At 49.3% G+C, this 14,228-nt stretch overlaps 1 protein-coding gene across 3 annotated transcripts in view; it reads right to left on the reverse strand.

Annotated features, from left to right (window-relative positions):
- Window positions 1–511: 511 nt before the first annotated feature.
- Window positions 512–14,228, reverse strand: part of Stx18 (syntaxin 18) — a 92,676-nt gene continuing 78,959 nt past the window's right edge. For all 3 annotated transcript variants that reach the window (XM_063273356.1, NM_001012151.1, XM_063273357.1), the window contains 5 exon segments: window positions 12,004–12,092; window positions 5,313–5,371; window positions 4,212–4,281; window positions 1,912–1,992; window positions 512–1,081 (listed from right to left, as the gene is read on the reverse strand). In XM_063273356.1, the coding sequence (XP_063129426.1) occupies window positions 986–1,081; window positions 1,912–1,992; window positions 4,212–4,281; window positions 5,313–5,371; window positions 12,004–12,092 (395 nt within the window). In that variant the 3' untranslated portion in view covers window positions 512–985.

A 14,228-nucleotide genomic window follows, 5' to 3' on the forward strand; every position in this document is an offset into this window, starting at 1 on the left:
AGGCAAGTGCTCTACCACTGAGCTAAATCCCCAACCTCCTCCTGTTGTGTTTTCTAACGTAGCCCTTTACCCACTGTGAACTCTCCCAATGTAACGTCTCATGTTCGCTCTGCAAATAAAGAGCTCGTGGGTACCTAAGCCGCACACTGGACATCTGTACTCGTATGCTTCAGCAGGAATTGTGTGACCCAGGAAACATCTGTACACAGATGTAGGCCATGCGGCATACACTTCTAGTTCTCAGCTCGCAACCCTGTGGCCTCTTCTAGAGGAGCAAGTATGCAGGAACAAGGGCAGAAGGCCCACTCTTCTGAGATCCACGTCCTTCTTAGAATACAAATTCTGGGACCCAGCGGCAGGAAATGAGGCTTCCCACGCCCCTAGGCCCTAGCTTTGAGGTTAAAAAGTGTGTGGGGGGATGTGGCAGGTCGGTAGAGATGCCTATGGAGGCCCCAGTCTGTCCAGCAGGTGGCGGTCAGAGGGGCTCAGTGGAGACTCACTGACTGCAATATATGGCTGTAATTGCGTTTATTAGCTTGACAAGGCAGATGTGAATATTTTCTGTGACAAAATGGTGACAAAATATATCAGCCACATATCGGCCACATATAAGCCGGCACACATTAGATGCCACAAGGAAATAAGAACTAACGATTTTAGAAACAGTAGGCATGTTCTTCCCTGAAGCTACTGGTGTGGGAAAGGCAGGAGATGGGGACAGGAGGCGTGCTGTATCCTTGCGTTGCTCAGCCTCCACCATGCATGTGGCCTGTCCTGACAGTGCAGCTCCTGACTACCTTTATCTTGCACCCTGAAGAGCATACAGGGCACTGGCAGTCCATGTATTTCCAGGTCCTGAGGTGCACAGGTTGGTTTGGGGGCCATGCTTTCCCAGCCCTTGGGCCTTACGCAACCCCACAGCAGATGAGGCACACGCTGGCACGTGGTCTGTCCAGGGCAGTGGTGCAGGCCAGGCCCTGGTGGGCTAGCTGTCATACCAGTCGAGGAAGAGCAAGGAAAAGGAACACATCACGAGGAAGAAGAGGATCCACACTCGGAAGCCTGCGTTGTTTTTGATGGCCTGGCAGAGGGAGCACAGGTGTTAGCATCGCCCTGGACTGTTTCAGAAGCCTAGGTGCCCCCACACACCGCTTGGTGGATCCTATGCTCTCATTAGATAGGAACAAAAGCCACTGTGTATGGACACCTGACAGGGAACAAAGACCTTGGATTTAATTTTTAAAATTACATTTATCTCGATGCTGTGTAGGTGGGAATGCATGCTACGGTGTATGTAGGGGTAGGGTCAGAGGAAAATAGAGTTAATTCTCTGCTTCTGTCATGTGGATTTCAGAAATTAAAATCAGGTTGTCCTGCCTGGCAGCAAACACATTTATCCACGGAGCCATTTTGCTTGCTCTGTCCCCAACTTCTTCTTGTTGGGCAAAGCCTAACATCCCAGGACTCAATTCCCCAGGGCTTATTCCCATTTGAACCAGGGCTTGGGTTTTCCAGTGATGCCTATCTATGGTGACACAGGGACAAGCAGGAGGCCTGGGATTTAGAGATGGTCAGCTCATTAGGCTCGGTGCCTTCCATAGTTTCTGGGCTCCTGCCCTCTGTTGGCTCATCCTTGCTTTGAGGTTATCCTGACCCTTCCTGGATGCTCTCCCACCCACTGTCCTCGCAGGGATGGGAGCTACTTTCTCCTGAGAATCGGCTGGAGGCTGGCCAGCAGGTCTTGTGAACACTCTTATGCTCTTAGGCTGCCTCTGACTATAAACCCATGACTACAGCTACAAGATGGGCCCTGAACACTACACAGTACTCTTGGACAGCTTCACTAGTGACATTCAGGCTGCTGGGATGCAGGGCTGGGCCACATCAGACTGGAAAGCACCAGATACCCACCTCTCGTATGTCTTCGTTGCCTTCCTTAATATTTTCAGTTGCCCCCACAACTAACTGGTGAATGCTGTCGATCTCGGTTTCCTGTGGAAGGAAAGAATATCAGGGAAGGAATGACCCTCAGTCATTCTTTCCTCCAACAAGAAAACATTCTTCTGCAATTCGTGCTGCCATGTTCCAAGGTCCAAAGGCTGTACCTACACTGTCTGGGAATCATCTCCAGAGAGGTGAGCCTCACCCAACAAACAGGAATTTACGGCTCAGAGATGTCTACTAGTTTACAGAGGGTCACATACTGTCTGAGTGGCAGGACTAGGATAAGGCTCTAGTGTCAGATTGCACAGCTCACACTATATGCTATCTCTCCAGTGTTACTCATTAAGTGACAAGGACAAATATGAACTGCTGATTCTGGACTGGCCACTCCCACTAAGGGCTCTCCTCCAGCATTCTGTTTATTCTTTATAAGGTCCAGCAGCCAGCTTCAAGATGTTACAGGCTTTGAAACACATTAGCCATCCAATGTTTTAACACATTGCTAAATGGGTAAGAGTTAGAACAACACATGAACTGCTGGCTGCAAATGCCCTGTGTAGATGCTGAGAGAACTTGGAAGTAGGGGTGCTGGCCTCTGACCATGAGACAATGCTATTGGAGACCTTAGCATACCCGCCATGAGGTGCTGTTTTGTCGGAAGGGAAGGAGGTATGCTCTAATGTGGGCTTTGGGGACCCCTTCCTCAGTTACCCAGTCCCCAGCAGAGACATCACTGGAGTGCACATGGCCCATGGGCCAGGGATGTGGGTAGTAGCACACTGACTGGGGAGGGGACACAGAACAGGAGCTGAGGAGTTTGCCATAAACAACCCGAGGTACTGACATAAACACAGTTCAAGGGGCCCTTGGTGGACTCCAGAGGGACACTGACCTCATAAAGCACTGCACCTCTTCTAGGGCACATCTCTTCTTTCTCAGTGGGGCTGTTTGCCTAGACCTCTGGGACAGTAGAAGTCTGAATACTGGACCCTTTCCTGTATGGCCAGCCAGGGTGTGTTACTGGAGTACCATGTAGAGGCCATATTCATGGTGGTGTATGTGGTGCTACTAAAGCAGGGCACTACCTGGCTTGGTCAGAGTCCCACTGAAAGGCCAGGTAGGTCAGTGGTACTACTTGTTGGCTCTGAGAGTGAGGCATGGGGCACCAGCCACTTCATATAATGGGGCTTAGGAGAAGTACTGACGACAGCACACAGGGTGGAGTATCCAGAATGTGGCCTGGTCACCCTGAAAGCTGTATGCTTCAGCCAAGGCGACTCTCCTCAGAGCAAGCCGCTATGCCGGAGCTTGCTTTGATGGCTTCCTCTGTCATGCAGCTGACATGGCCATCAGGCCAAGTGTCTGCACAAAGCCTGTCTCCAGGGCTCATGGCCTTCACACGTAGCTTCAGTAACTCTTTAAGATACTTATGAAGAGGGCTGGAGAGATGGCTCAGTTAAGAGCACTGAGGTCCTGAGTTCAATTCCCAGCAACCACACGATGGCTCACAACCATCTGACATGGGATCCGATGCCCTCTTCTGGTGTGTCTGAAGACAGCAACAGTGTACTCATGTACACAAAATAAATAAATCTTTTTTAAAAAGATACCTATAAAGAGAATCTTACTTTTATGACCTTGCACTCCCAACTGTTGTTAGCTTCTACCTCATCCATGTTGTCTCAACTCCACTGTGAGGTTCAGGCAGTTGTTTTGTGAGTGAGCCAACATCCAGAGAGAAACAGGCATTTTGTAGTCCTAAGCTCACCTGTCAGCAATCCTACCCCATAGACTGTGCTCCAGGCAGCAGCACAGGCTGGCTGAGAGACCGTACCTAAGTTCTGGAGCACAGTGAACTGAGAAGCAGCTCTCCATGCTGCACTGTGCAGGGCTCTTCTGTGCTTACTGTGAACAGAGCAGCAGTCCTGCAGTCTCACCCCTTTCTAAGATGGGGAGCGATGGTGTGGAGGAGCTGCCTAGCTCCCAGTCCTGGACTGTACCCTCCTACTACCACTAGGTGCTCTAGCTCACAGGGGTGGGTCCCTCTGCTCTTAAGCTGTGCCCTACACAGAGCCCTCCGCTGTGCCCCAGAGGGTTGCTGTGGGGTGACTGGAAGCTATGCCAGGGTACTCTGAGTGGTGTGACTGGCTAACAAGACATGGCACTGTCTAATCTGCATCAGCTCAGAGGCTTCTGGAAGAGGGCTCCGAGCTCCTTGTCAGTCCTAAGTCAAAACTCAAAACCACTGGGCCTCTGGGTCCTTTTACCTGTTGTAAAACCTTTTCAGTGAATATCTCTTGGAGTCTCGAAATTTCAACGACTTTCCCTTCGATTTGCCTTCAAAAGAGAATTGACAGGTGACATATTGGTTGTTATCTCCTGGTATCTAAGATGAATGGTAACATTTCTGAAGGAAACATTAAAGTGATGGCAAAAGATGGCCGGCATGCCAGACACGGGGAGGAGCGGGAAGGCATGCTAAGTCCTCTGCAGAGCCTAGTTACCTTGTGATACATGCTGGACAATCAAAAGGCATGGCCACTTTGAAAGCCCATCTTTACATTTTCCTCATAAGCCAGTTCATTATGGCAAGAAAATGCTCCAGTTCACTCTCCGATCACCCAATCTGGTTTAGCAATCAAGTGCTTGCCCAACCCGAAACACTGGGTGAGTCCTTTCCACCATGGGGTGGGTGGGCAGGGGCTATGAGGGTCTGAGAGTAGAAGCTGGCTCAGGCTGAGCTTCACTACTCCAGAACAGCTGGGGATGAGTCAGTGGCAGAGGAGAAAGGTGAGTGTCGAGGGGAGCTGGGGTTCCCTGTAGAACACATGGGAAGGGCAGACAGGTGACATGGAAGGAGCAATGTCAGGGCATAGAGAAGGTGGGTAGGCAGGAGGCCTGTGAGAGCCACCTCTGGGACAAAATATCCCTGGGGCTGTCCCTGGGAGTACCCTTACTCTAAATAAGTCCCCAGGCTGGGAGGGGCCACACCCTGAATGAAATAGGGCTGTGCAAAGACTCAGCTGTTGTTTCCACAACGCTGTAACATTCCTGAGGAACACAGGCCCTTGAAGCCCACTGACAAGTGGGTGTGAGCCTGGTCATCTGGAAACAGGCACTCCTGGGACAAGGCCCCTCCTGCATTTACAGCCACTCCACCCAAGCAGCCCTGAGCTAGTGGTATGGTTCCATATTTGGGGTAAACTGTCTTCAGTATGTGCTCTTTCTGCATGCAGAAGCAGTCAGTCTCTTTCCACAGGCCCAGCCAGCCCTGCCCTGTTACACGTGGGCGCCTGGATGCCAAAGCAAGTGGAAAAAGTCCCCAGTCTCTGGGAAAGCTGTCATCAAGTTACTAGCTATATACATACCTCACTTCGTCAAACAAGCTGTTCATTTCACCAATGAGTCGTTGATTTTCTTGTTCAAACTGCAAAGAAACACACACACTCAGAATGATATCAGAAGGGGCCCAAGAAAGGAGAAACAAGGAACTTTTGACACACCTCCCACCTCCTAAGCATCACTGCCCAGTCCCATTGGCCAGCACAGGGCACTGCCAGCAGACTGTCTGAAAAGTACCGCATTCTGGGAAGAAAATGCTAGCCAGCCCAAAGACCAACTGTGCTATGCTGGCTTCAGAGTCCTCCTGGGTCTGAACTCAGGAGCAGCTGCTGAGCAGAGGAAGCTGCCTCTGCAGCCTCAGACATGCTCTCTGCTGAGATTCCACTGCTGCCACCTATCTCCAGGTACAGCATTTTTAGTCAGAGAACTTGGTGTGGGGAAGACTGTGGGGCAGAGGCTGACAGGCTTTTGGCCTGTGACAGGGACAGACCTGTGAACCTAAGGGCCTGTGTGACAGCATTAGGGCTGCCCACTGCCTGGACGTAGCACGACTGCCCTTTCAGAGTGAGCCCCACACCTACTTCATATTGCCCTGTCCTAAAATGACCTCTGTGGAGCAAAGTTCAGATCCTGAGCAAACATTCTGAAAAGAACTCAGGTAACACACGGCTCCTTGGGTTGGGCTCAGTACCCCACTGCCCATGACACCAGTGCACTGCTTCCCTTTTGGTTCTACCTGGCCCAGCAGAAGAGGCTTCGGATCCATATTATCTGCAATCCAGCCAAAGTTCACCTCTGTGACAGCAGCCTCAGCCACTTCCACAGGCGTAGGAGCATGCCACACTCCCCATCTCTTCTGACTGGCTGGGGACTCCAGCACAGGTGCCATGTTAAGGCCTGGGCACAGAGCAGAGGGAAGTACTTCCTCTGGGTCTCCCCTGCATGCAACTTCACTGTGACATTTCTTAACTTGTTCAGAGACCGGCTCCTCTCAAGGGGCAGAGTCACCTTTCTTCTTAAGACCCTAAGCCCTGCACAAACCCTGCTGCCCATCAGAACACAAAGAGGCCTCATTCTACCCTAGACTCATCAGATCAGAAAATGGGCATGGAAGGAGGATGGGGTGGTTCCCAGCAGGACCTCACAGACGGTGAATGTAGTATTACTAATGGCTCTTTTCATTAGGCATCAGAGACCAGGTAAGAGAATAAAACCCTCACTTTGAGTCTGAAGGCATCAGCTGTTAACTGTCCACACAGCAGTGACTTAGGAGGCCAGTATATCCTGAGCGTGTGTAATTATTTCAGTTGTAGGTGCTAATTTACCTGCACCAATTCCCTCAGGCATGCTCAAGTTTGTTTTCCAGGGAGGCATTTCCTTTCTCTCTTTTTCCCCTAATGATAAAATATGGTCCTGCCCTTTTAGATCTTGTCCTTAGATGCTTTAAAACTGTTCCTAAACACGATCACCTATCAGTCTAGGTGACTTACTACTGGAATGCTGTCTGGAAACAAAGCCCTGTGGTTTCCTCCAGCCCATGCATGGGATACAGGGCTGTGCTGCCTTTCCAAGCCCTAGCAGCTGACAGTTCTGAAATCATCACACGGGCTCCAGCAGTCAGACAACGGCACAGGTCCCCTGACCCCAGGAGCTCTGTATGCCAGCTTAGGAACAGAAGCAGCCATCCCACGTGGTTAGGGTAGAAGAGAGGGCTCAGGAGCTTCAGCAGAGAGCAGCCTCCACACAGGGCGCTTTATTAATACAGTCCCTCGTGCTGTAGTGACTCCAGACCGAAAGTTATTTTGTTGCTACTTCGTAACACATTTTGCTATTGTCCTGGATTGTAAATGCCCGTGTTTTCTGATGGATTGTGAAAGTACTGTTAGAGTCCCAGAGGTGTCATGAGAACCACTGCCCTAAGCAAACATAAGATCACCACTTACTCAAGTCCAACAGGCCCAAGCATGGACATTCACAGGAACTGGTTTTAGAGCAGTTTTCTGAATGGCAAGCTTGCCCCAAAGTTTGGGTGCTAGAGGTTGCTATGCTGGCCATATACCTCATGGAATGGAAGCCAGATGTGAGCTCATGAAATTGGTTAGGTGGTCCTAGCTAGTCAGCAACTTTCTGATGGCCATCAGTTTCTTTGTGACAGCTGTGAGCCTTATCCTTCCCTGACCCTGAGGTATGAAGTCGCAGCTAGAATCCCAGGTCCTTCACCTTTGAAACTATGTCTTTGGGCAGGTGAATAATCTAACCACTCTCCTTCTGCCTATGTCAGGAAAAATGGGAAGAGTAGGTAAGGAGGTCATTAAGACATGTATGTTGTCTACTTGAGTACTCTCTGGGAGACAGATTCCAGACAGGTTTTTAAAGTGAGTGGTGAGATGCCTGGAGATGCCTTTCACCTCAGATTCAATGGAACAGCTGTGGCCCTTTGCTGTTTCTGTCTGGCTTTGGAAAATGCACAGATGGTACCTTCTGGGGTCAGTCTTACTGTGCAGCCATGCTGCCTCCTCAACAAGGAGGGACTTGGCCAGGTACAGGGCTGAACCAAAGCCTTGGTCTCTGGTCAACACCTCGGCAGGATGTCTATATGCCCAGAGATACGATGTACCACAGTCTAGGAGATACTTATCACTTAATGTGCTATGTTTAGATATAAGTTCTCTCCTGAAAATGCTCACGGCTGAAAGAAGCATTGGTTTCCAGCGAGCACATTAAACCACTGCGAGGATATCGGACCATTGAGGCTCTGACCAGTCACTGAATTATTCAGTTTCTGGTTCAGAATGAGGAAGGAAGCAGCTGAGGGTGGGTCCAGTTGGCAGAGGTAGGTCATTAGGGGCTTATTCTTGGGGCAGCTGTAAGATGAGCACCATGCCCTTCTGCCACATAGACCCAGAGCAAACAGACGCCTCTGAAACCAAGCACTTGAGTAAACCTTTCCCACCTTGGTAGCTGTTCTCAGGTACGGGGAAGAATGGCCAACAAGCAGCATACATGGCCCAGGCTGGCTTATAACTATGTATTTGCAGGTCTCCCTGCCTTCATTCATAAGTGCTAAGATGACAGGTGTGCCTCCCACAGCCGTCTTATCAGCATCACCTAAGGACCTAGGACTTGAGATTCAGGTACCCCTGAACAGGCGTCTGTGGCTCACCGTACAGTGGGGCTGCAATACTCCCTTCTGGATGAGGCTAAGCAACATAACACAGGTAGAAGTACTCAGGGTAGCCATGGTGCAAGCACAGTGCGCAATAGCTCCCTTTTCTCTCTGACTCTTACTGGTCAGGCAGCGTTTCCAGTTGGCCTCTAGAAAGGGCTTCTAGTCTGGTTTAAAAGATACAAGTCCATTAGCAATATCTTTCTATAGAAATTGAGTTTCCATCTATCCCTCTTTGAAAGTCACTACTGCTAAGGCTTTAGAATTGAAAATAAGGCAGGATGAAGTGCTCCCATCTCAAGTTGTGAGGACTCAGACTCTCCCAACACCTAAGTTCTTGATATATGAATTGTGCTGGGCCTCAGTATGAAAGCCACGCCAACTGGCTGCTTGGTGCCATGAGCTGCCTCCGAGGACACCTGCTACAGACTCATTTTATACAGATTTAAGAAAGAAGTCACACTTGTGTCTTTCAAAGTTACTTCAATGAACGCATCAATAAATAAAGGTGACTTTACTTGAGTAAAATGAATGGAGCACGTACGAGTAATGTGGGCTCTAAAAGACAGCTATCTTCTTGATGTTTGACATTAGAAAACAACTGAGTTTTACTACACCTGCCACAAACCTCTGCTGACTCAAGGTCCCATCCACCTGTCCCATGCCTTACACCTAGAGAGCGATCGATTGTGCGTGCAAAAACCATCCGGTGGCCATGCTGCAGCACCTAGAAACAGCTTCTTTGTTAAAAAGAAAGAATTAAATTGCCAGTAGAGGGCTTAATTGACTATTTCACACTGAGGGAAAAGTTCCAAAACTCATTATGAGTTATGACTAGTTTCATCATAAACCACTAATATAGTATTTCTGCCCTATCATTTTCAGGATTGGGCCTTTGAATCTGGGCTAGTCAGACTTTGCAATATGACTCTCAGCAATTACTCCCCAACAAGAATGTCATTAGGTGAGCATTAAGTAGCCTGTTATAAAAAGTCCGTGACATGCCTGTGTCCCACCCACCTGCAGCAGCAGAACAAACGCTTGGAAGCACTGCAGACACGGCTTATAGGGCACCAACACACAGTGTACAGTGCCAGTCTTTTGCTGAATGGTCTGGCTGGGACAGCAGGACATGAAAGATGACACCACAGACTTGGGAGAGGCTCATTCTGATACTTCGGTAGCTCTGTGGCAGGTGTGGGTCATGTCAATCATGGACAGGCCTCTCTGGCTGTGCTGAGAGGCTCTCAATTGTGACTCCCTATAGTTCTGCAGGGCATCCATTCTGACAAGCTTGATGTCCATGGAGGCTCATTTGCTTCCCAAGTTACACAGACAATTAGTGAGAGGAGGAGTCACAGCTGACTGCCTGGATCTCCAGCTCTAGTTCTCTACTACCTCAAAAGGACTATGCCCTGTGATGGCAGACACCCTCCTCCTGTCAGCTTCCTTAGGACTACCTTCCACAGTGCCAGTGGTTTCTAAGTCACATGTCTGCAAAGATAAACAGATCTTTGGAGCTCAGCACTGCTCCAGGAGAAAATCAAAGTCCTCTAGCAAACCCCTGTGAGGATTCTGGAGATTTCCTTTTGCAGAGAATGATGGGGCATAAGGGAGTGCGGCCTGACAAATTTTCATTCTGCTTACAACCTGATCAATGTGTCCTTTCTCACTGAAGAGATGGGGCAGTTATGTCTAGCAAATCTGCGACATCTGGGTGACATTTGGGGCAATACAACCCAGCATTCCCACCAGCAAGTTCCCTTTGTATAAACTAGTGACAAACAGCATGACTTTAAGACATTCCTGTCATTATTGTCAGAGGGAAGACAGTCCAGATGTGTTGGAACTCACTTGTTTTCTGCCTCTACTGTAGCATTCACAGGTAACACTCATGGCCCTGTCTCATCTCTGTCTACAGTGTTTCTAGAGGACCTCCTCTTGGCCCTAAGATGCCTCTAGCCTAAGCCAGTAAACCCACTGGCAGTCTACATCTTTCGCCATGCCCATGGCACTTTCAAGGTTTCTGACATGGAATTATCAACTACTGTTCCCTGTGCCCCCCTTTTCCTGACTACCCAAATCAGAAACCTCCCAAGGGTCTGTCCTTCAAGGAGTAGCTCTCCAACAGCAGCCCCAGGCAGCATCTTACTGCCCTTGAGAGTAGGGAGAGTACACAGAGGTTCCAGATGAAGGTACATGTGGCTTGTGGTTGGCTGAGTCCACAGCCCTTTCTTTGGCCTTGGGGCAGCGGCTCCTTAAACTTCCCAAATGTTGGTTTTCACTTGTTTATGCTACTTTCTAAAAGAAAAATCTTCTGTTTCAGTTGTTTGCTTCAGGCAAGGTGAGGCAGGATGTTGAGTAAGAGATCCTGGGCCTGTCACCTGGGCTGGGCAGCTGATTCTGAGGGAGCAGCATGTGGATAGGCCTTCCGTACCACTGACAAGAACCCAAAGCATCTATGCCACACTCACCAGTCACTCACCTACTTAGCAGCCCTCTGCAATCACTGACCTGGGACTAAGGTGATGTCGGTGAGCCACGATTGTGCTAGCACAGTAGAGAAGGGTACAGAATACAGTAGGACACTAGGGCAGCTGGCTGGTCAGAGAGGGCAAGAGGTCACACTGGAGACACGATAGAAGTCAGACCGGAGTGGGGAGAAGAGCACCTTCCAGGGAAATAAGCCAGCATCACAAACAGTTTCCTGAAAGGCTGAAGGCTAAGCCAAGGCCAAAGCCTATTCTTACTAGACAGGAGGGCTTCTTTTTGCCACAGATCCTCCTGTCTCCAGAGGCTGGAAACCCAGCTCCACCCTTGTCAGCAAGGGATTACTGGCAAAGCCTTTCCTACTCTTTGCCAAACACAGGAGGAGATGACGAATACTGCAGGTCTGAAGAAGGACCAGGGAGATGAGTCCTAAAACGCTCGTCGTCAATGCTGTATAGCCAGGAGGCTGCCATTTGGGAAGCTATCACCAAAACTTTGTCCCCTGAAACCACTCAGAAAAGATAAAGAATAGCACTTTTTTTTTTTTTTTTTGGTTCTTTTTTTCGGAGCTGGGGACCGAACCCAGGGCCTTGCGCTTCCTAGGCAAGCGCTCTACCACTGAGCTAAATCCCCAATCCCCAAAGAATAGCACTTAACACAGGGCACAGGTTACCAGGAGGTCATCATTGTCCTGATGGTTGTTCCTGTCCCCGTTCAGCCATCGCCATGTTCCCTCTCATTTCTATGACACCAGAGACTCAACCGAGTATAAGCACCATCTTTGCAAGTATAAAGACACAGTTAAGACAATGCCTGCTACCCTGCTGGTGAGCACACTTAGCAAGACCGTCCAAGCTAACTTCTGTTTAAATTGTGCTGCCGTGAACTGAAATCATGAAAAGCCTAACAGGAAGTGTATCTAAAATAAGTGGGCAAGTGTATGTATCTAAAATGTGTTTACACTTTTAGGGCTCAATATCAAATTATGGAAAGGACATTTGCACAAGCTCCCACTTACTCACAGTCTTAGGACAGAAGCTAAGGGAAGCAGTTAGGATTACCATCTGTATCTCTTCTGGAGACAGCTCATCTTCACCCTTGCCATCGCCCCAGGTTCCCAATTCGGGCTGTGATTCAGCCAAAGGCTTTTCTGTTAAGAAAGGAAACAGTAAAGTTTTAGGACAAAAATAGGAAGCTAATTATTTACTCAGAATAGGCAGCTGAAGAAACAGGCATGAAGATACCAAAAAGAGTGGATGGAGTTCTGCAGCGTGGTCCATATTGAACAGTTAGCTAATGTATAGCAGCGGCTCCATGGCCCAGCCCACGCACTATTAAGTCTTTTTCTAGGATAGCCACAAATACTAAAGCATGAGCATCTTCCTCTAGAAAGCCTTCTGTTCATGACAAGGTAAACACACAACATCCCTTCAACAGCACAGGTGCCTAGAAAGAACTCTCACCCAGCACGATGGGCGTAGTCTGTACATGGAAGTGGGGCCGACTGGTGGAAGGGAAGGGTCGCTCAGCGGAGACCACAACAAGCCTGACCCCAAAGGTGATTGCAGGTTTCTGTTTGTTATAGTGTCCCTGGGCTCCATCACTGTCTTGCCAGGGATTCAAAGGCAAATGCTATATCCTTCCCTTTTCCTTTCCTTTGCCTCAATTTCCTATTGAGCTTAGTCCTGCAGAGTGGTCAGAGTTCAAGGGTTTGGGTGGGAAAGCACATGACCACAGCAGAGTCTAGAGAAGGTCATGGTACTATTAGGAACATATCTTCATAAGCAGTGACCTATACCTTCGTGCAGGTGAAGCAGAGCTACAGATATGGGGAAACATCGACATCACAAAGCATGCTCAGGCAGAGTGGCTCTGTTCCGAGCAGCACACTCCGAGCAGAACCCATCACACTCACACCCCTGTGATGTCTGTCCCCTATCTGGCTTCAGTATGGTCCTCATTTCAGATTTTTCTTCCCTTCCCCTTTGAATACAAAAACAAAATTAGAAAAATAAAGCCCATCATAACAGATCCAAACATGGATTAGCTACATCGGTATAGAGAAGTTCTGTGCTCTCCAGGGGGTTCAGCTGTGTGCCACCTGAAGCCCTTCTGATCTGGGCCCCAGGACTCAGCCTGAAGCACAGAGCTCACAGCAAACTGAGTCAACCAATCAGATCCAGATGCCCTACCTGCATCCCAGGCCTTCTGTGGTTTTGCCGCAGTCAGCCTCTGCAACCTTATTTCTTACAATTTGTGCTCCTTGATAATTGTGCTCCCAAGGGCCTAGTGACTACGTCCTCCATGGCCACATGGGCCTCCATCCCTCTGGCCTTTCAGTGCTTCCCTTGCTCTAACCTTCTGCCTACAACTGCCAAGCTTCTCTTTTGGTGTTGGCTAACTTGCTTGAGGCTCCATCTTCCTGAGGTCCCCAGGACATTCTGTTGTGCTCTGTCCCCACTTCTGTCTCTCCTAGGATACTACTTTCTTCTAGGAGCTGGAATCCTATTCTCCCTGGCAACGTTGACCTTCTCAGGGGCAGGAACCATGACTCACCTGAGAAACACATCTGAATACCCAGAAACCAAGATGGGAAAACAGCTTACCACAGAGACATGAAGAATGCAGCCTTGGCAGGCAGAATATTTAAAGAAAAGGCCTTAATGCTGGAAGAGACCGGGTGACCATGAGCAGAAGTGTGAACCTGCTGACTAAATGAACAAGTGCCAAGTGGCTAAGGGAGTATGACAAACAGGATAACATCCCTTGCCTAGAACTGTTTCACCTTGTTTGGTACCAGAACATGCCTGTGTGGGTGGCATCTCAGGTTTCAAAAGAAACCTGAAAGGCAAAGTAAGGAAAAGACACATGCACACAGGCCAGGCTTGAAAACCAGCACTCGCAGACAGCCTAGAAGATAATCACACACAGGCAGAAACACTTTCTAGTGCATGGTGGAAAGGGCAGACACACAGCCATGTGAAGGAGAGAGCTGGCTGTAGGGGAGGATTTTCCCTATCAACATCAAGCCTGGGGTAGAAAGAAAAGCCTAGCTAGGAAACAGGCAGCACATGAAAGGTTGGTGCAGGTCTCTCCCTGGCCTGCCTGGCCTGCCTGTTCTCCCCTCCTTTCCTCTCCCTTTGCTTCAGAGGTGCACCCAGGCTAGGGCTCCACACTGCCTGTTTCCCAAGATCTGCCAAGCTCCTAGCCCTAAGGTGTCCCTGCTCACCCCATCAACAGCGTTCCCACCTGAACACCCAGGAGGCAGGTACCAAAGGCCCAGCAC

The sequence above is a fragment of the Rattus norvegicus genome, chromosome 14 (genome assembly GCF_036323735.1).
Source record: "Rattus norvegicus strain BN/NHsdMcwi chromosome 14, GRCr8, whole genome shotgun sequence".
Classification (NCBI taxonomy): domain Eukaryota; kingdom Metazoa; phylum Chordata; class Mammalia; order Rodentia; family Muridae; genus Rattus; species Rattus norvegicus.